The 21,717-nt window shown below is 40.8% G+C and overlaps 2 protein-coding genes and 1 pseudogene across 2 annotated transcripts; 2 read left to right on the plus strand and 1 right to left on the minus strand.

Annotated features, from left to right (window-relative positions):
- Window positions 1-33: 33 nt before the first annotated feature.
- On the plus strand, window positions 34-19,302 carry MPHOSPH10 (M-phase phosphoprotein 10). Its single transcript, XM_039217200.1, has 11 exons — window positions 34-167; window positions 1,799-2,474; window positions 3,008-3,153; window positions 4,200-4,371; window positions 7,656-7,797; window positions 8,651-8,718; window positions 9,572-9,709; window positions 11,284-11,391; window positions 17,317-17,424; window positions 18,433-18,663; window positions 19,069-19,302. The coding sequence occupies exons 1-11, from the start codon at window positions 79-81 to the stop codon at window positions 19,216-19,218; spliced, it is 2,028 nt and encodes a 675-aa protein (XP_039073131.1). The 5' UTR covers window positions 34-78; the 3' UTR covers window positions 19,219-19,302.
- Window positions 12,653-13,087, minus strand: LOC120220174 (60S ribosomal protein L36a-like). Its single transcript, XM_039217201.1, has one exon. It carries the CDS (start codon window positions 13,079-13,081, stop codon window positions 12,761-12,763), a length of 321 nt encoding a protein of 106 aa, XP_039073132.1. The 5' UTR covers window positions 13,082-13,087; the 3' UTR covers window positions 12,653-12,760.
- A 1,358-nt stretch (window positions 19,303-20,660) lies between the features above and the next one.
- On the plus strand, window positions 20,661-20,875 carry LOC120220163 (annotated as a pseudogene).
- Window positions 20,876-21,717: the final 842 nt, after the last annotated feature.

Raw genomic sequence — 21,717 nt, forward strand, 5'->3', positions numbered from 1 at the left:
AGGCGCGTCTTTGTGGCGCGGTTTCCGGGCAGCCCTTTTCCCTTACATGCGGAGCTGTGTGGAGAGTTGTAGACAGCAATGGCCCCACGGGTCTGGCGTCGACAGACCCTGGAGCGGTGTCTGAAGGAAGTCGGTAAAGCCACCGGCCGGCCAGAGTGCTTCCTCTCGTAAGTGAGCAGAGCCTGGACTCTGGGTTAAGCCCCGGTCACACGTGGGTGCGGACTCATGGACCCCCAGCAAATTCTGGAGTAGGGGGAAGATAAAGGGAAGCGTACGTCTGTTTTCCTCAATTTCATTTACTTTGCGCTCCCTTAGCCTATCAAAAACTTTTAAGTTGTTAAAAGGTATACAGTGCAGATTTCCAAGTCGTGTGCTAACCAAACTAAGCTCATTTATTAATGCCCAGAGACTTCCATTGAGTCTTACGCACACTTCCCCCCCACCCCCGACTCTTTACACGCGGCGCGTGCACTCTAGGTTGGTTGCTTTTTTCTCCAATATGCTCTAAAACCACCCAGTGCTTGCTTACCCATATCCTTCGTTGCAAGTATTAAGTTTGTCGCTTACCGGTCCACCCCCACGATGAGCTTCTTGAAATTTAGGACAGTCTTTCATCTCTCTTCTCAGCATAAACTCTTTGTATTGGGTTGAAGTACTTAAAATACGATCTGTGAAAGTATGGCTCTCAGATTTGTATTTAAAATCCGACCTTTCCCTTCAGCTTCAGGCTAGCAGTAACTACAGCCATATACTCTTTCAGCATCTCAAATTTAGTCTGTCCAAAATGAGCTGTCCTTTCTTTTTACTGCCCTGTACTCTCCCCTCCTGATACCTTTTCCCCATGTTCCACTCCGCCTTCCCTATCTCAGTAAATGGCACCTCTATTTTTTTCAGTTGTTAAGACATATAACTAAGTTGCTTCTTTGATATCTTCCTTTTTCTCATTTCTACGTCTGATTCATCAGCCAATTCTGTCTTCAAACTGTATTCTGATTTTGCTTCTCGCAGAGTCTGCTCCTAATCCCTGCACAGTTCTTTATCATCCTTTGCCTGGATGGCTGCTTCAGGCTAATCACTGTACTTTTTTGTAATATTTCCTCTACTGGCCATCTTACCAAAGTGTAAATTCCATCATTCGGGTCCTCTGCTTAAAATCTTCTGATGGCTTCTCTTTACACTTAAAATGGCAAACTCTTACCTCTGAACCCTGAATGATTGACCTCCCATCTACCTCCCCTAACCTATCTCCTTCAGCACACTCCAGCTATACTGGCATTTCTGTTCCTCAAACTCACCATGCTCATTTCCATCTTAGGAAATTTATTCTTACCTTTTCTTCTACTTAGAATATATGTTTCCAGAGCTTTGTAAGACTATCTCCTTACAAAGGTCTCATCTCAGATGTCACATCTTCAGAGAGGTAGTCTCTGACCACTCTTGCCAAAGCAAATGCTGACCATTGGCTGACTGAACGAATGGAGTGACATAAAACATAGCAGAGTTGAGCTTTTTAAGACAAAGACTCACTATATATCTTTAGACAAAGAGGTGTGTAGTAGTTTCCTGTCTAAAATCCATACAGCAGATTTACAGACACTTAATTGACTCTTTAATATATTAATGTGGCTCATCCACAAGATAATTCTTGGGAGCCAGGATCTATACTTAAAATTGATATTTTGTTCAACTTTGATTTTACACAAGAGTTGAGCTTTTTTTCATCTAATTCACAGTGCTGTGAAATTATTACCTATAATTCTAAATCTCTTTAAACTTCCTCCCCATACTCCCTTAATAGGATTCAAGATGAATTGGCATCAAAGTTCACTTCATTAACAAAAGTACTTTATGATTTTAATAAAACACTAGAGAATGACAGAATCCACGGAAGTCCTTTAAAAAAACTGGTGATAGACAATTTTGATGATGAGCAGATTTGGCAACAACTAGAATTGCAAAATGAACCAATTTTACAGTACTTCCAGGATGCAGTTAGTAAAACCATTAAAGATGAAGACATTAGTCTTCTTCCAGAGAATGAAGAGCAGGAATGTGAAGAGGATGGCTCAGAGGTGGAGGCTGATGGCGAGGAGGCCCTGGAACAAGATTTGGAAGAGGAGGAAGTGGCTGGCCTGAGTGGTGATGATCCTACAGGGGATGAGAAGACAAAAAATTCAAGCACAGTTGATCTGAGGGAAAAAAGTCCAGTTTTCAGTGATGAGGATTCTGATCTTGATTTTGATATCAGCAAATTGGAGCAGCAAAGCAAGGTGCAAATCAAAGTGCCTAGGAAACCAAGAGAGAAGTCCATAGTAGATGATAAATTTTTCAAACTATCTGAAATGGAGACCTTTTTAGAAAACATGGAAAAAGAAGAGGAACAAAAAGGTGATAAGGAGGAAGATATTGATTTTTTTGAAGACATTAATTCTGATGAAGATGAGGGAGAACTGCTTGGAAGTCAGAAACCTAAGGTAAAGTCTTGGGAGGGGAGAGAAAGAGGACTTTCTACCCTCCTGTGTGAGATTTTGTTCTGTTTCTTGAGAAGAGGTTTCAAATACCTCAGAACTCACCAGGGTACAAGTGAAGTATTTAGATCTGTTGAAAAAGGTGGACTGGAAAAATTAAATCAAAGCTTATCACAGAATACTTCTTTTATAACTTAACAACCATAACCACACATGTTAGAGATATTCAGAGTTTCCCTTAAACATATTTTTACCAAACACTAAAAATGATAATAGAAGAAGGCATCTGTTTATTTGAGGCTGCGATATTTTGTAAATAATTATAGTTAGAAGATTTAGTGATAGGAATATTGTGCTCTGTGTTCAGTTATAAATGAATCCATACTTTCTTCCAGTTTATTACGGGCCAGTAGTTCTTACAGTTTTATAGTAGTGTTATAGTTGCCAGTTTTCCTAATAAAACATGCATACACCTATATGCATGATTTAATGCATTTTTCTGTTCTTAGTTGGAAGATTGAAAAGTCATTTTATTTTAGTCAGGTAAAAGTTCCAGAAACCTGAAATACAAAGACTTCTTTGATCCAGTTGAAAGTGATGAAGATGTAGGAAGTGTTCATGATGATGAACTGGATTCAAAAGACGAGGAAGAAATTGCTGAAGAAGAAGAAAGCATTTCTGAAACGTGAGTAGTTTGAATCCCTTACATTGTAAGCTAGAACTGTCCAGTTATATGGGTGCACTCATAGTTTCCAAATATGTTTGTCCTAAGAAGCTATATTCTCTAACACCAGGTAGACTCAGGGTAGCCAGAAGAAGTCTCTGAATTTAAAAGCATTAGAGATCATCTAATGAAGATAAATATCACCAGTAATGAGACCTTTCTTACTTTATTTGCTTTTTGTGCCAATAAAAATACCTTATTGTTATTTTTGTGAGATAAGCTTGTACTATAGATTCAGAAATATTCTTCTTTTTTTTTTTTTTTGCATTGGGGGTCAGAAGAAGTTTCTTTCTTTCTTTCTTTTTTTTTTTTTTTTTTACAAATAGTTTATTGTCAAATTAGTTTCCACATAACACTCAGTGCTCATCCCCACAAGTGCCCTCCTCCATGCCCATCCCTCCTCCCCCCCACATCCATCAGTCCTCAGTTTTTGTCAGCATTCAAGAGTCTCTCATGGTTTGCCTCTCTCCTTTTCCCCCACCATTTACGCCCTTCTTCTCCCCCTTGTTCCTCCGTCAAGTTCCTCCTAATCCTCCTATACGTGCAAACATATGATATTTGTCCTTCTCTGCCTGACTTATTTCACTCAGCATAACACCCTCAAGGTCCATCCACGTTGCTACACGTGGCCAGATTTCATTGTTTCTCATTGCCATGTAGTATTCCATGGTATAGATAACCCACATCTTCTTGATCCATTCATCTGTTGATGGACACTTAGGCTCTTTCCATGTTTTAGCTATTGTTGAGAGTGCTGCTATGAACATTGGGGTACATGTGCTCCTATGCATCAGCACAGAAATATTTTTCATATGTTCTGTATATTGAACACTTTTCTATTTCACCTAAATAATATCTTCTGGTCTCTAATAATTGAATGGTTTTGGAGCTCTAAATATTTACTTGCATTAGGTATACAAAAGAACTTAAATTACTAGAAAATAAGTTTTGTTTTCCTAATGAAAAGTAGTATATTATTTCTCTTCATAAGTGTTTTGGTATAATAGGGATGAAGATGATGACTTTGAAGAAAGTGAAGACAGTAAACAACATAAAGAAACCTCGAAAAGAGTGACCTTTGCTTTGCCAGATGATGAGGAAAGTGAGGATACAAATATCTTAAATGTACAGAAAGATTCTGATGATGTTAAATCCTCTTTTGAAAAACGACAGGAAAAGGTAATGATTAAGAATTGAAGGACTTTTTTTGTTTGCCAGGACTGTGGGACTCCCAGATAACTAACGTATGCTATTTTTCTTGGTTGAATCCTTAATTATCTTTAAAATAAAACAATCTTTTTTTAAAAAAAATTTTTATTTTAAATATTTTATTTATTTCTGAGAGAGAGAGAGACACCATGAGCAGGGAAGGGTCAGAGAGAGAGGGAGATACAGAATATGAAACAGGCTCCAGGCTCTGAGATAGCTGTCAGCACAGAGCCCGACACGGGGCTTGAACCCATGAACCATGAGATTATTACCTGAGCCAAGGTCGGATGCCCAACGGACTGAGCCACCCTGGTGCCCCAAAAATAAACAAAACTCTTACTGCTACTCCCTACAGCACACTATATCCAGATGCCCATGTGGAAGGTAGCTAATTTGCAAAAAATCATTGGGCATATCCCACCCTATGACTTTCAGTTTGTTTTAAAGCTGTTTTTTTCCTCTGTCTCTGGTTCTTTATACCTAATGGCATGTTTTTCCTAATTAGCTGCCTTGTGAACCTCCCTTTGGAGCTCTTTCAGCTTCTCTTAAGGACTGCTACTTTGAGATGTACTGTTCTTTGGATGGCTCCACATACCTGAATTTTAATTAATGCCATCTCAAATACATTTTCTAAAGTTGATAAAAATTATTTCCTTGTGACATGATTTCAAACAGATGATATGTCATTAGCAAATAATGGATATAGCCTGGCTCCAATTATTTGTCTCTATCATTTAACCATCTCAAAATTACATCACACAATTAGAAATGAGAATAGGCAAATAGTCAAATATACCAAGGATATCAAAAGGATTATTAGAAAAAGTGAATCTGAATTAAATCTATGATTGTCAGATTGTCCCCAAAAGAGAGAGATTTAAAGGAGGGGCTTGGGGAGCAGATACCTGGGTGGCTCAGTTGGTTGAGCATCTGACTTCAGCTCAGGTCGTGATTGTGATCTCGCTGTTCCTGTGTTCAAGCCCCACGTTGGGCTGGCTGCCGTCAGCCTGTCAGCATAGAGCCGGCTCTGGATCCTGTCTCCCTCTCTCTGCCCCTTCCTATCTTACACTCTACCCCCAAATTTTTTTTTTTAGGAGGAGGTGGGGAAGCACTAGGAAAGAAAATAAGAAATTTCATTGAGTTAGTGTCCTTCCCTCCCTATATTCTCCCTAAAAAAAAAAAAGAAAAGCAGGTTTAGTTTTATTGGTGAATTATATCAGACTTTCAAGAAATAGAAATAATGTTTATTGAACTCCCAGATATAGAGAGTAAAGCTTCCAAACTTTTTTTCTTGTGAAACTATTAATAACATGATACCCATACCTGACATTAACACACACACATACATAATAGTTTCATATATGAATAGTGATGTAAATATCCAAAATAGCATAATGAAAGACTAACGACACCACAGCCAAATGGGCCTCATTTTCTTGATTTAGGATTAGGAAATCTATTATTGTAATTCTTGGTTATAACAGGATAAGGAGAAAACTGTATGTTTCACTCCATATATGCTTAACTGACTGAGCCACCCGGGCATCCCCCTGTTTCACTCCATATATGTAAATAAGACATTTGATGAGAGGCACCTGAGTAGCTCAGGCAGTTAAGTGTCTGGCTTAAATTTCAGCTTAGGTCATGATCTGGTTTGTGGGATTGAGCCCCATGTTTGGTTCTGCACTATCATTGCAGAGCCTGCTTGGGATTCTCTCTCCCCCTCCCCCACTCATGCATACCTGTGCTTGCTCTCTCTCAAAAATACATAAACTTGGGGGAAAAAAGACACTTGATGAAATTCAGTATCCATTCCTAATTTTTTTCACCTGTAATGAAATAACAAATGCATTTAACCAAAAGGTGACATCATGCTTAGTAGTAAAATTCTAGAAATAGCCCTTTAAAATGAAGAATAAGGGGGCGCCTGGGTGGCTCAGTCGGTTAAGCGTCCAACTTCGGTTCAGGTCATGATCTCATGGTTCGTGGGTTTGAGCCCTGTGTCCGGCTCTGTGCGGACAGCTCAGAGCCTGGAGCCCGCCTTGGATTCTGTGTCTTCCTCTCCCTCTGACCCTCCCCTGCTCACACTGTCTCTCTCTCAGAAATAAATAAAACATTAAAAATTTTTTTAAATAAAAATAAAATAAATGAAGAATAAGACAAAATATCCACTATTACCATTACTACTGTTGTTTAACATCCTTGTAGAAGTGTTAGTGCAACTATAAGAGAAAGAGATAAGAGGTAAGGAAAACTGAAATGAGCATTAATATTTGCAAAGGATACTAGAAAAACCTAAGCAGATGAACTGAAAGCTATTAGGAAATACGAGAGAATTGAATAAAGTAGCTGAAAAGGCTAGCATTTTATACACTGTAAAGTTATTGTAGGGCTGCCTTGGGTGGCTTAGTCAGTTGAGCCTTCGACTCTTGAGCATTTGGCTCAGATCATGATCTCATGTTTTTTTTTTTCTTTTTTTAAACATTTTTATTTATTTTTGAGAGATAGAGACAGCATGAGCAGGGGAGGGTCAGAGAGAGAGGGAGACACAGAATCCGAAGCAGGCACCAGGCTCTGAGCTAGCCATCAGCGTAGAGCCCGATGCGGGGCTCGAGCCCACGAACCGTGAGATCATGACCTGAGCTGAAGTCTGACGCTCAACTGACTGAGCCACCCAGGCGCCCCATGATCTCATGGTTTTTGAGATTGCGCCCTGTGTTGGGCTCTGCCCTGAGAGCACAGAGCCTACTTGGGATTCTCTCCCTCCCGCTGCCCCTCCCCCACTTTTGCTTGCACACCCTCTCTTTCTCAAATAAATAAACTTTAAAAAAGTCATTTAGATGTCTTCTAAAAGTTAGAAATAATTTGGATTGGGAATGTAGAGTCTAATGTTCAAATAAAAATTAATCTTGGAATGCCCTAATAATTAAAGTTGATAGTGGCTTGTGAATATATAGATCATTTGACTAGAACAGAGCCCAGAAATCTACCCAGAATCTTCTAGGGGAATTCAGTATATTACAAACTTGCCATTTCAAATCAGTGAGGGAAAGAGGTCATCCTCAGTGCCTCACCCCACTTCAGATGGTTAGGAATAGTAAGTTACCGTTGGCTTAATAATAAAACAGTGACCAAAAAAAACCAAAAATGTATTGAGGAATAATACATTTCTTTTGTGCTTTTAAAGAAACTAGTTGCTTTTATAAGCCTGATTTATTTCCTAAGCGTGTAATAACTTTTTGTCTCTTTCTTAGATGAATGAAAAAATTGCATCTTTAGAAAAAGAGCTATTGGAAAAAAAACCTTGGCAGCTTCAAGGGGAAGTGACAGCTCAAAAGCGACCAGAGAACAGCCTTCTGGAGGAGACTCTGCACTTTGACCACGCAGTCCGCATGGGTACGTGAGCCACCTACGGGGGCTCCTGCAAATGTTTGTTTCCATGCTTTTTCTATGGTTTTATTTCATAGGAAGATTTGAAATATTTTTTCCCCCAGCTTTTTATTTTAAAAAGTTGCAAACGTGCAGAAAAGTTGACAGAATAGTACAACAAACATATATGCCATTCAGCTGGATTTACCAGTTGTTAACTTTGCCATATTTGTTTCCCCTCCCCTATGTATGCATGTGATTGTGTGTACTTTTTTCCCCTGAATCATTTGAAAGTAGTTTACTAATATTACGACACTTCATTCCTAAGTACTTTCACGTGTATCTTCTAAGAAATAGGACATTGTCGTATACAGTCACAATATTATTGATTCACCCAGGAATTACTGATATGTTAATTCATGGCTAAATCCCTAATCATTTCTGCTAGTAATCTGTATATAATGCCTGGTAACAGTTTCTACTGGTTAAATTGTGAACTCCAGCCAGGAACACTGGTCATTGCATCAAATTCTTTCTTGTCCCTGTGAAATCGAAATGAATTTCCATTTTATTCAGTTCTAGAGAGATTGGAAAAGAGGGTGAGAGTACGCAAGTGCATGGACTAAAAGTGTTAGCACTGATTACTGGATATACTCTAGTTTTGTGGTTCTCAAACTAGAGGGAGCATCAGAAGGGCTAGTTAAACAGATAGGTGGCCTTTTCCCCTTGCCTTGTGATTCAGGTGGTGTGGAGTAGAGCCCAAGAATTCACATTTCTAACAAGTTCCCAGGTGTCGATGCTGTTGGTTCAAGGACTACCCTTTGAGAACCACTTGTCTAGTTTATACCTATCTCATGAGTACCTGTTCTGTTTCCTTTAGCGCCTGTGATCACAGAGGAAACCACTCTTCAACTGGAAGATATCATTAAGCAGAGGATAAGAGATCAGGTCAGTGAGAATGAAACTTAATTTAAAATTCACTGAAATTTTTAGAATAATGTACGAGTATTTTGGGAGCAGGACAACCCTCCTCATTGTTTTCATAGAAATTTTGTTTATATCAGTTCTTCATTTAAAGCCTAAATCTACCACTACGTAAGTCTGCACTATCCTCCTTTTGTTGTGTGAGGCACTGCCTTCACTAGAGCCCTGCAAAGCGTTGTGCCTAAGGCAGAGGCCAGAGCCACTGCCAGTCCTGCCTGCACCCTGCTCATCTGTCTAGTGGTGCCGGGTGAAGCTGGTGGAGGGTGACAGGCGTGGTGGCTGGTTCTGACTTGATAGGGTCATATTTGGGATCTTCCATCTGGGCACAGTATCTGGTGTGACAAATAAAGGGTTTATTTTTTTCAAATGTTAAAAACCTAGCAACGTTTTTATTTATGAATTGACCTAGTTTTGTAAACTTAGAATAAAATTGGGCATATGTCACATACAATAAGAGATGGCTTTAAAATGTATATAGTGTTTCCTAAAAATAGGAAGAGTTTGAAGGGAGGGTATAGTATGTGGAGTATCCTTAAATTTGTAATGAAGCAAGACAAACTCTAGAGTTGACTTTTAAACAAATCTTGATGGGGAAATGTGGAATTAAAGGTAAAGAATGTTTAAGTAATGCCCTCTTTATTTTTTGTAATACTTAGGCTTGGTGACTTGAATCGTCATTTCACAGGTTGAAATTAATTTTTGCTACAGTTTGCTTACCCTATAATAATAATAATATTCCAGAGGAAGAGTCTTAAGAGAGCCTGAAAGAAATGATAGATTTTGTTAATTTATGGTCCTTATGCCTCTCATGTTTCAGGCTTGGGATGATGTAGTACGTAAAGAAAAACCTAAGGAGGATGCATATGAATATAAAAAACGTTTAACGTTAGACCATGAGAAGAGCAAATTGAGCCTTGCTGAAATTTATGAACAGGAATACATCAAACTCAACCAGGTAAGGATGCCCCGAAGGCAGAGCCAATGTTACTAAAGGACAAGAAGCAGACAGCCAGCTCAACTGGTTCTACTGTGGTGGCTGAAAGTCAGGAAGCAAATATTGAACTCTTGGTTCACCTCATTTAAGTGGGAGACAGAGTGTGTTAAAAATAGAGGGGTTACGATATTGCCACTGAATGTGAGGGGGTAGGGGAACTTGTTTTGCAGTTATTCACTGGTTACCCGATTGTTCCAAAGGTAATTATTAACTTTCTAGAAATTATTGTAGTAGTCCTACGATTTTAAAACCACTTCTCATTTATATTTTAGACATTACCGGTATAACCTTATCTGTGAATTCATTCACATTTTAAAGTCTGGTGGGTTATTTGGTTTTGTTTTCACTTACATTCTTAAAAAAACACCTGGTTAGGTAGGACACAGTAATTTCCAATAATATTATATTACCAATATAGTGATTGGGTTATTCCTCCACATTTGATTTATTCAGAATGTGGTCAGTATGTACTTGGGGATAAAATGGCATTTTTAATTGCAAAAGCTATTTGATTAATTAATGCCACTTCAGCAGCAATACCAAACAATGCCCTGATGCCACTGTTAAGTTGAAGATCTAGAAAGATTTGAATTAAAATTCTTTCTGGCTGCTTTGCAACCCAGAGTGGTAGTTGAAGGAACATGTTCTTGAACATTGCCTGGCTGCTTTGTAACCATGAGAGTCAGAAATTAAATACAATGTGAGAGCTGTACCAACTCTGTAAATGTCAGTTTTATTGAGGTCTGAGAAGTCAGTAGTCAGTTCATAAGTTTTTGAGTATGGATTTAATTTAGGCTAATTCTAGACCCATTCCATTAAGAGTTAGTCTGGGGATGATGATAAGTATTTTCTGAAGTTTGGTACCTGTCCTAGAGGTAATAGGGAAGATGATAGTCAACAGCACATGAATGAACTTCTAGAATAAGTTTGTTTTAGAATAAGCATTATGGGCAGAAGGAAAAGGGGATTGTGAACATTTGGGCTCTTTCTACCTTTTGTCTGTTGGTAGTGCTGCTCTGAACATATGGCTACATGTATTTGAGAACCTCTGTTTTAATTCTCTGGGGTATTTACCTAAGTGGAATTACTGGGTCATATGGTAATTCTCTGTTTAACTTTTTGAGGAACTGCCTAATTCATTTCCATGGTGAAAACACCATTTTACATTGTCACCAGCCACACACAGGGGTTCCAGTTCCTCGACATCCTCACCAACACTTGTTACCCGCGCCTCCCTTTTCCTAGTGAGAGCCATCCTAGCAGGCAGGGCTTAGTCCTTGACAGAAATAAATACCAAGGGAACTAAAGTGTAAGTTCCTGATCTTAGAGGTAGTGATTACTGCAGCTCCTGAACTGTGGAGCACATCTTCTTTGGCTGGTGCTGGCACCGTCATGGTTTGAGAACTTGGATTTTGCCTTGTAATGTTTTTTGGAGCTGAAGCCTTGATGATGAGAAATGAGGAATGCCTTTATTGACCTTCAGTGTTTTGCCATGTGGTGTGCCCTGATGTTGTTGACTTTATTTATTTACTAAGCAAAAAAGAGAAGAAGAAAATCCAGAGCACAAGGAAATTCAGAAGATGATGGATTCCCTCTTCTTAAAATTGGATGCCCTCTCAAACTTTCACTTCATCCCTAAACCGGTAAGTGTGTTAACATTTCAGTGTGTAGTCAAAGCAGATGTGCCCTTAATTCCTCTTGGAGCTTTTTTGAGGCTAGCACTTTGTTTGGTGTTAGATACAAACCTATTGGCATTCCCTGTAGATTACAGGCAGGACCTCTCTTGAGGAAGGCTTACCTCTAGTCCTGGACAGTTCTGGCTTCCTCTGCTGATTCAGCCTCATAGCCAGATTTCGCCTTTGCCAGACCTAAAGTCTTAGCCACAGGGTCTCTTCATTACTCACTCTTTCTTGCTGTACAGCCTTCGTTTGTATTCTCATCCTGTGGTGTGTCTGGAGACGATGTCTGTACCTGATATTTTCTGAATACATGCTATGTACCATATTGGGTTCTTTATACATGTGAACCCCTTTTCACCAATTTTATTAAGATTAAAATACACATAGTGGCGCCTGGGTGGCTTAGTCAGTTGAGCGTCCAGCTCTTGATCTCGGCCCAGGTCATAATCTCACGGTTCATGAGTTTTAGCCCCATGTCAGACTCTGCACTGACCTCAAGGAGCCTGCATGGGATTCAGTCTCTCCCCCTCTCTGCCCCTCCCCTGCTTATATTCTCTCTCACTCTCTCAAAAAAAAAAAAAATAAATGAACTTAAAAGATATAATTGACAGATAACATTGTATACATTTAAGGTGTACAACAGTGGTTTGTTAGAGAGGCTCACCCATCATCAAAGAGTAGAATGTTCCTATGAAACCTTTTTTAAGCCTAAATGGGTAAAATAAAGAAGCAATTACCAATAAATAAATAGAAAAGGTTTTGAGCTTTTCAGACCCCAAAAAAGAACCTCTCCTAGGCTTTTTTTATACTTCAGAACCAATCTTGTAATGGATGCATAAACATGTGGAGAGAAAGCACAAGTGCTCACGGACACAGTTTAAAGCTCTGGTGGCCCAGTGGTGAGATACCAAGTGTGGTTCCTGCAGAAGAAGCTGGGCAGGGCTGCTTGCTACAAAACAGATGCTGAAAACTAGTTTTGCTTTCATGAAAGTAAAACTTCTTTTCAGATTTTTTTCAGTTAGCAAAAACAGGTACTAATCTAGGTCTTTTGTAAAAACAAAATGGCTTAACGTGAACTTTGGAAAGTCACAAGATACCTGCATGTATTTTGTGAAATGATTGCCACAGTAAGTTTAGTTAATATCCATCTCCTGGTGTAGTTGCAGTTTTATTTCTTACAATGAGAACTTTTATGATGCACTTTTTTTTTTCCCCAGAAAGGAAATTTTATTGAGGGCACTAGTTTATTTCACTCAAAGGACCAACTGTAACCAAATGAAGTGAACATAACCTCAAGATTTTATTGTCTTCATAATGTAACAAGATACGAAGCTTAGAACTGGATCACTTGGCCCTTTCTCTTCTTATCTCCTCCCAGTTCAAAATGCTTGCATTTCTTAATAGCCAGCATTCTCTTAGATCTGCAGTTGGGCTCAACACATTCAAGCCTCAGCACAATCTTCTTTGTAGTCTTAGCCTTTTTTTGGAAAATCGGCTTAGTTTGTCCACCATAGCCACTCTGCTTCCTGTCATAACGCCGCTTTCCCTGGGCATAAAGAAAATCTTTGCCTTTCTTGTACTGTGTCACTTTGTGGGGTTGGTGCTTGCCACACTTCTTGCAGAAAGTCCAGTGGGTTTTAGGAACGTTCACCATGGCTGTGAGAAGGCTATTGGCACAGAAAGGAAGAGCTATGATGCACTTTCTTAGCAATTTTTAAATACTGTTAACTCTGCCCAGAACTTACTTCTCTCATAACTGGAAGTGTGTACCTTTTGACTACCTTCACCCATTTCCCACACCCCCTGGTGGGCACCAGTCTATTGTCTGTCAGTTGGGGGGATTTTTTTTTAGATAAATCTAACTGAGATTGTTACCCAGGGTTAGATGGAAGAGGAAAGAAGCCTCTGTTCTCTTGGCTGCCACGGTAAATCATTACACTACAGTGTACAGTGTACACTACACTACAAAAGTAAAACAGAGCCAAGTTTTATTAAAGTACACTCCAGAGAAGGCCAGAGGAAAGACACAGGCCCCAGAAACTCCCGAGTGTGGGTTCTGATTCGTTTTTTTGGATAGGCCCTAGGGTCACAACAATAATTAGCCAAATTCTCATGTCTCAACATGAGATGTATTTGAAATGCCTGCAAGGGGTAGGAACCCACAACGTTATTTCTATTCTGGAGACATAGGTCAGATAAGGACAAGGGGCTGCTCTGTGCACAAGTGCCACACACACAACACACTTAACTCTTCTGCTGGGACGTTGTAACCACAGACCCACTGCTAGAGGGGTGGATGGGGTGGTCCCCGGGCAGTCTCGGTGGGGCTCTCCATCTGGATGTCTAAAGTCCATCCTCCTGCCTAACAAGATCATACAATATTTGTGTTTTTTCTATTTCAATTACCTCACTTGGCATAATGCCCTCAGGGTCCATCAGTGTTGTCACACGTGGAAGTATTTCCTACTCTTTATGGCTAAATGGTATTTCAGTGTGTGTGTGCGCGTGCATGCATGTGTGTATACGCTATATTTATTCATTCATCTGTTGGACGCTTCTGTTGTTTTCATGACCTGGCTATTGTAAATAATGCTCCAGTGAACACGGAGGTGCAGATACCTCTTTGAGCTAGACAGGGGCACCAGCTTGCCTCTACAGATGGGCAAGGCTGCTGGCTGGGATCTCTACTTGGGCACTGCTGCAGTGAGGAACATGGTCTGCCCAGATCTAAGTACTGATGGCTCTAAGCCCTGCCCTTGTTCTGCATCCCAGTCTGATCCCCAGGGGTCAAGCCCCATGGACTTTTTGGTGATCCCTATGACATAGACATGATTGGGCCTGTCTAGAAGCGTCCTACAATGTTGGGGAGTTACAGGTCCACCTTAGGCTCTCTTCCCACTGGACAAACCCTGGTCCAGCTGGTCTCTGTCAGTGGGGGACTGTGCGGGCCTGAGTCAGAGTGTAGTCTCTCCTACTTTTCTAATTCAGTCCTCCTCAGTCTCTGTGGTCCAGAGGGTTGCTTCAGCCTCACCCTCTGGTTCTGGGATTTTCACAATGCTATCTCATCCATGGATAGTTGCAAGTTGGTCTTGTGAGGACAGCTAAGGTTGGGATCAACTTGTGTTGCCATCTTGATGACGTCAATATCCCTACACATTAACTTTTAATACACAAAACATTAAGGCAGATACTACTCTTTCTGTTCTGCAGATGAAGAAACCAAGGCTTAAGAGGTTAGGAAGGTCAGGGGCTGTCTGGGGACTCAGTCGGTTCAGCGTCCAACTTTAGCTTAGGTCATGATCTCGCAGTTCATGGGTTCAAGGCCCGCATCTGGCTCTGTGCCAACAGCTCAAAGCCTGGAGCCTGCTTTGGATTCTGTGTCTCCTTCTCTCTGTTCCTCCCCAACTCGTGCATGTGCACACGCTCTCTCAAATGTAAATGAACATTTAAAAAAAAAAAAAGATTGGGAGGGTCGGATCTAACTCTGGGTCCATGCTTTCCCTGTGCCAGGCCCAGATGTCCAGTAGTCTCTGTCTGTCTGATTCCCACCGCACTTGACTCCGTGCCCCTTTCTTGTTCGGAGCTGCTTCTCCCACTCAACTACCTTCTGTGAATCCATAAAATGTGCTATACCATCCTTTTGGTACTTGCTCACCTTTTGCCCCTTTATGTCCCTTGTGGTGTCCGGAAATGAGATGTCATGAATCTCAGAGACTAGTCTAGAAGTCAGAAACCTGAGTCTGAATCTGCCCCTGACTAGCTTTGTGAATTGGGCAAACCACTTTACCTTTCCTCTATACAGAAGAGCTAATTGCTAAAATCCTTCGGATACCTTGATGCTAAGAGGACTTTTCCAGAGTGAGTATCTTGTCCTCTAAGATAGTCAGCTTTTATTGCCTGCTTTTTTATTTTGAGTTAATCAAGGTATAATTTGTATGACAGTAAGTTTGTGGTGGCAGGAGCCATCTTTAGATACCAAAGTGCCTAGTGTGGGCTGTGTGATAGATGAAGAGAAGAGAGGAGTTCTCAACCCCTCTTGGCCAGCAGTCTTCTGTGAAAAAGTTACTAATGTGAAAAACATGATCCCTTCCTGTGCCTCACAAGGCCCTACATGGTCTGGCTCCCTCTCACCCCCTAGCCTCCATAGCTTGTTATCCCCCAGCAATACTGGGAGGCAGAGTGCCTCCTTCCTCACACCTTCCTACTGGGCTCTCCTCCACCCATTAGGCTGCACTTCCTTCTTTCCATGGTTGGGCTCCTTCCTGTCTCTGGGGTCTCAGGCTGAGTGCTGTCTCCTTCCCACATTTGTCACTGCTCTGCTCATAGCAGCGTCACTATTGTTGCTTGATGGCTAATTATTCTCTGCTCGTTTCCAAGCCAGCATAAATGTGTTTGGTTCACTGCTGTTTCCCTGCTGTGTTCGTCACACTAGCACAGAGCCTGCTATCGGGAAGTACTTAGACATTTCTTGGAATCTTGGGAATTGAAAGAGGGAATGTATTTGGGTCTACATGCCCCAGTTTAGAATTCTTTTTTCCTCTTCAGAATTGTAGAATTTTTTGTACAGGTTCCTCTTAATAGGAACTTTTTTTCATGTTCAGTTTGGTATTTCACAATCTCCATAAACCCTATTGACCCGTCACCATTTTTTGTTCTTTTCTGGGCCGTCTGTTTTCTCTATATTTCTCTTTAAATTGTAAAATGGAACACAGTGTTCCTAATACGTAAGTGAACAGTGGTCCAGTGGAAATTATTTCTTTCACACTCTGACATTGTGTGAAACGTCATTGTGTATGGCTTGTTATTGTTCTTTCTGAAGTGTCCCGGGACACACATCTGTCCATTTAACCAGGGTAGGGACAGGACGGTGGTAAGGAAAAGGAGTGTGCAAAGTGATCAGTGACACACCTGCAGTAGAGCCCCCTTTCTGCCAAGTCTCAGTCCCCTGTTCTTTCCAGGGCACCCGCTGTGCCCCCTACTTCCATCCTTTAATCAACACAGTCCCTGTGCCCTGGTGCCCCTCAGAGACGTGCAAGAGTTAGATGTAAAGAGCATTAGTATAAGTATTAGGTAAATAATCAGTAGTGTTCTGCTATTACCATGATCAGTATGAAGCCTGTTGTAATTTCTGAATTTTCTGGGAAGTTCTTTCAAAAAAAAAGAAAAAAGGTTTCAGTTAACATTGCATTCATTTCTCCTTTTTATAATTAATAGATCTAATTTATTTTGATACCGTTTTAGTTTTCCAAAGCAGTTCCATATCCTTTAACACTAGATAGGATTGTTTGAAAATGTCCACGTCTGTGACCGATGGGAACAGTTTAGTAATAGGTGAAAGAACTGGTGTTCAATATGGCAGAAATGTTCTGCAAAAGTGTAGAAAGGGGTGCCTGGGTGGCTCAGTCAGTTAAGCGGTTGACTTCAGCTGAAGTCATGATCTCATAGTCCGTGGGTTCAAGACCCTCGTCGGGCTCTGTGCTGACAGCTCTGAGCCTGGAGCCTGCTTCAGAGTCTGTGTCTTGCTCTCTCCCTGCCCCTCCCCTCTCACATTTTATCTCTCTCTGCCTCTCAAAAATAATTAAAAAAAAAAAAAAAGGCTTAAAAAAAGTTAAAAAAAAATAAAAGTGTAGAAATAAGTGTTCTTGGTGTAGCAGTGAGACAGAGCAGATCCTAAAATATTCAGATTATTGATTCCTCAGGTAGTAGCCCCTGTTGCCCACTGACACAGCCATCATTCTGTTTAGCTTAAGATTTTTTGCTGTCAGCACATCTCATATTTTAAATAACCTCTATAGAGTATTTTATATATTATGCTTTAATAGGTTCATAGTAGAAATACTTTGTGTTAGGAACGTTTCTGACTTATTAAGTGTGTTGTCTCTTTTCTAGCCTGTTCCAGAGATTAAGGTTGTGTCAAATTTGCCAGCCATAACCATGGAGGAGGTAGCCCCAGTGAGCGTTAGTGATGCAGCTCTCCTGGCCCCAGAGGAAGTCAAGGTAAGAATCCAGTGTTGAAACATTAAGTATTTTTTTATAAGCTAGTTTATAGCTAGATCTCTACTCAATGTCATTTTCCTGGAGTTTTTAAGTACAATCAAATGATAGCCTTCAGTTTTCTGTAATCAGATATTATGAGGTATAGATAGAATTATTATAAAAGCTGTTTGTAAATATGTAATAGTCATATCTTATTATAATCCAATTTGAATACTAGCAGTGATACTAGGTTTAAAGTAAATTATGTTGCTCGTACACTAGTAGCCCTTTAATATCAGCATTTCCCCCCCCCTATTATTTTGTCCATTTAATGCTTATCAGTGATGGAATCAGTGTCTAGAAAAGAACATTTGAGTTATTAGAACACACGAGACATACCCAATGTAGGCAGTCCTGCCTCGCGAACACTGAAGCTCATGCATTACAGAGAAATGATGGTTTCTGCCAGGTCTCCTCTTCCCAGCTGGCCTGCCACCTCGCTCTTTGTCCCTTCTCACCTTACTGCCCCCACATCCATCCCTTTTAGAACCTTTGCCATCTCTACAGGTGACAGCCCTGGCAGGATAGGCTGGCAGCTGGGGAGAAAAGAGAGGAAGCCGATCCTCACTGTATGGATGTTTCCCTTCCATTTCTGGGAACCCCTCCTGGGTGCCAGTGGCTGTCGTCAGCAGCATGGCACTGAGGTTGTCCCTGAAGCCCATCTGGAGTCTCAAGTGCTGTAGGGGGCTTGCTTCTGGGACTGTCAGCTTGCTAACCCAGCTCTCCAGACTGCCTCTGTGACGTGCTTATGGAGCTGAATTGCCACTGTGACAGTCTGCTTCGTCAAAGAATGTGTTCCAGGCGCAAGGAACTGAGCTACCTAAGCTCTTTGGGGTGTAGATGGGTACTGCATACTCTTGGTGGCAGATACATAGCCTGTTGGCCATATTCTCTGGACTTGCTTCTCTTCTAATTTCCTGAGTTGTGTTCAGTTAGATTAATTAGGATGCTGGTCGTTATTTTTAATAGGAAAAAAATAAAGCTGGAGATGTAAAAACAGCTGCTGAGAAAACAGCTACAGACAAGAAGCGAGAACGGAGGAAAAAGAAGTATCAGAAGCATATGAAACTGAAGGAGAAGGAAAAGCGGAGGAAACTGCTTGAAAAGAACAACCCAGATCAAGCTGGGAAATACATGAAGGCAGTAGCTGCAGAGAAATTAAAACAGCTGACCAAAGCAGGCAAAGCTTCGATATTAAAGGTAAGGATGCAGGTTGGAAAACCGCAGAATGGGGCCTGTGTGGGGAAGTGGGTGGCAAGCGGTAGGTGACATCCCATCCACTGAGGGTGTGACCCAGATGACACTATCCACCTGCCTTGTGAGAGGCCATGGGCCCATGACTGTAATAACAGCCCAAAGTACTCGGCCCTTTCAGAAGTGGGGCCTGGCTGGAGTTTTTCTTCCAACTCACTCCTCCCTTAAGTTAAAAGAACATCACAACAGCATAAAAGATATATAAAATCTCTGTGCTAACTGATGCGAGCTTGCATAATTTCTTTTCCATTTATGGATATTTATATTTCCATATACATTGTTATAATCATTTGGCTTTTTTTTTTTTTTTTACTTACAATAGCATGAGTTTGTTACTATTTTTAATTGCAGGATGAAGGTAAAGACAAAGCCTTGAAGTCATCTCAAGCATTCTTTTCTAAATTACAAGATCAAGTAAAAATGCAAATCAGTGATGCAAAGAAAACAGAAAAGAAAAAGAAGAAAAAACAGGATATTTCGGTTCATAAATTAAAGCTATAATATATTTTGAATATAATGTAAATATTGTGTAAGCTTATATTGTCATTGTTCTGTTTTATAATAAAAATTTGAGAACTTTTCTTTGCATGAATGGCAGATACTTGAGAATTCCATGGTTTGAAAAGACAAACTCCAACATGTCATTGGAAAGCCCTGAATTGCGTCCTCTGGGTGTGAAGCTGGACATAGCCCCCAAGACCCTTTCCACACCGCGTCCTTGCTGGGGCCCCAGGTGAAGACCAGCATGGGCCCACCAGCCGGCGTGCAGGAGCTGGCCTGCAGCTGAGAAGGACACAGGGGCCAGACACCTCTGTCACAGGCAGCTGTCTCCAGCAGGGGTCCTTCCTCACTCTCTGGGGTCCTACTTTCTTCTCTCACTGCGTGGTAATCCTTCCACAACACAGTGATGTTGTCGTGCCCGTGTCTTACATCTTTCCCCCTGGGAGGTGATCTCACACCACACGGACAAAGACTCCGTGCGAGCTATAGAGTAGTGTCCACAGTCCGAGGCAGAGAGGGCAGATGCAACATAGATGTGATGGAAGGTGAACACGGCAAGGAGTGTAGACTGGCAGGTGTGACCACCAGGCACTCACCCCCCCATCCAAGGAAAACTGCCTTTTGTCTGACAGGACCTCATATTATGCTTTGATGGAGATGCCGTACTCCTTACTTCAGATGGGAAGAAAATGAAAGCAATTTTTCCTGAAACCATAGGGAAAGTCATTCTGGTTTTTCACCCACAGGGAACAATGAGTGGGCTGGAAGAACCTGTGGAGGGTTGCTTTCTGCTTTTGTGCTTCTTAATATGGAAGCTGGCCACGTCTGGGCAGAGCCAGTCTGGCCAAGGCTAGACGGAGCACTAGTCAATAGCGAATTGTCATTTGTTTGAAGTTTTATTCAGGAGAGTTCGCTATTGTGTCTTTAGGTCTCCAGCCTTAGTTGAAAGTGTCATTTCATTTTAGTGGTGATTGGAGTATTATATGCCTCTAAGAGTTCTGCTTTTCTTTTAAATTCAGCTTGCTAGTCCTCATTCTACTGCTAGCTTAGTTCTCTTTCCCTTGAGTCTCTTTCATAATGATTTGTCAAGATCAGAATGTTTGATCCCGAAGTGATTCACCTTATCTGTCCAAGGGCAGTTTGATGTTTACATAGAATCACTTTTATCTTCGTTTCTCCCCCCTCACCCCCAGGTGAGGTGTATCTGTTCATTGGTTTTTTATGTGATATTTGACACATTCTAAAAAATTATAGTCCTTCTATACACCTACTTTGCCAGGCAATATCATAGGTACCAGGGATATAACGGAACAGAACCATTCTTAAAGCTATGAAGTGTATATTCTGGTAGGATATTTACATACATTTTCTATATAAATTAGAAGCATAATATAACATTGGGGACTTTTTTGTTTTTGCCTTGCTGCACCTGAGAGAGTAAGATGGGTCACCAACACCTCTTCTGGAGCCACCTGAGGAAATTTGGCCTGGGTTCTCATCTTGCCACATCCGCTCACACCGGCACTGTGTGATCCAGCAATACGGCTTCAATGTGTGCCGCCAGTGTTTCCATCAGTTCATGAAGGATATAGGCTTCATTAAGTTAGATTCAGTGAACCTCTTTGAATGGATCATCCAAGATACCTACCTACCTTAATCCCAACTCATCATACATAAATAAAAATACTTCAATTATGAAAAACAAAACATTGAAGAAACCACCCTTTCTCTAAAATCACAAAACAGGCACCAGGCTGGCTCAGTCAGAGCCTGGGACTTGATCTCAGGGCTGTAGATTTGAGCCCCACATTAGGTGCAGATTACTTTAAAAAATAAGCATTTTAAAAACTCAAAAAACAGTACTCAGTGGTGCCCTTCATCTGCTTCACATATGTAAAGAAGTGAGAAAACCAGAGTGCCTGGTGGCTTAGTCGGTTGAGCATCTGACTCTTGATTTTGGCTCAGAACATGATCACGGGATACAGCCCCATGTTGGGCTCTGTGCTGGGTGTGAAGCCTGCTTAAGATTCACCCCCTCTACCCCCCCACCCCACCTCTCTCTAAAATAAAAAATAAAAATTTAAAAAAGAGGAAACCATGGTTCTGAGTTGTGTTCATCATTCCTTTACATTTGTATGTATTTGACCATATACATCTCTTCATCCATTGTTTACTTCAATAGTACTTGAGTTTTATGAAAATATAACACTATGTACTCATCTACAGTTGCTTTTTCATTGTTGATTTCCTCATTCACATAGTATATGTATGCATCTACCACAATTATATTTACACACTCACATGAAGACATTTGTTTCTTTTTATGCTATTAGGAACAATGCTGTTTTGAACATCCTGTTCCCACACAGGGTTACTCTTATGCTCTAGCCTCTAATATCCTTAAGAATAGAATTATAGGGTAGAAAGTGCAAAAGATAACCTGCAACTTGTTTTTGAAAGTAGTAGGACTTACTTGTATCCTTGTCAGACTTAGCATTG

This window comes from Hyaena hyaena, unplaced genomic scaffold (assembly GCF_003009895.1).
Source record: "Hyaena hyaena isolate Hyena2069 unplaced genomic scaffold, ASM300989v1 scaffold_670, whole genome shotgun sequence".
In the NCBI taxonomy this organism is placed as follows: Eukaryota; Metazoa; Chordata; class Mammalia; order Carnivora; family Hyaenidae; genus Hyaena; species Hyaena hyaena.

What these genes read in the sequence shown, in the direction of transcription:
- LOC120220174 (XM_039217201.1), bottom strand. Translation starts at nt 13,081, where the DNA reads ATGGTGAACGTTCCTAAAACCCACTGGACTTTCTGCAAGAAGTGTGGC.
- MPHOSPH10 (XM_039217200.1), top strand. Translation starts at nt 79, where the DNA reads ATGGCCCCACGGGTCTGGCGTCGACAGACCCTGGAGCGGTGTCTGAAG. An exon ending in CGGCCAGAGTGCTTCCTCTC is followed by an intron (nt 168 to 1,798) that starts GTAAGTGAGCAG and finishes CTCCCTTAATAG; the next exon opens with GATTCAAGATGAATTGGCAT. An exon ending in GCAAAGCTTCGATATTAAAG is followed by an intron (nt 18,664 to 19,068) that starts GTAAGGATGCAG and finishes TTTTAATTGCAG; the next exon opens with GATGAAGGTAAAGACAAAGC.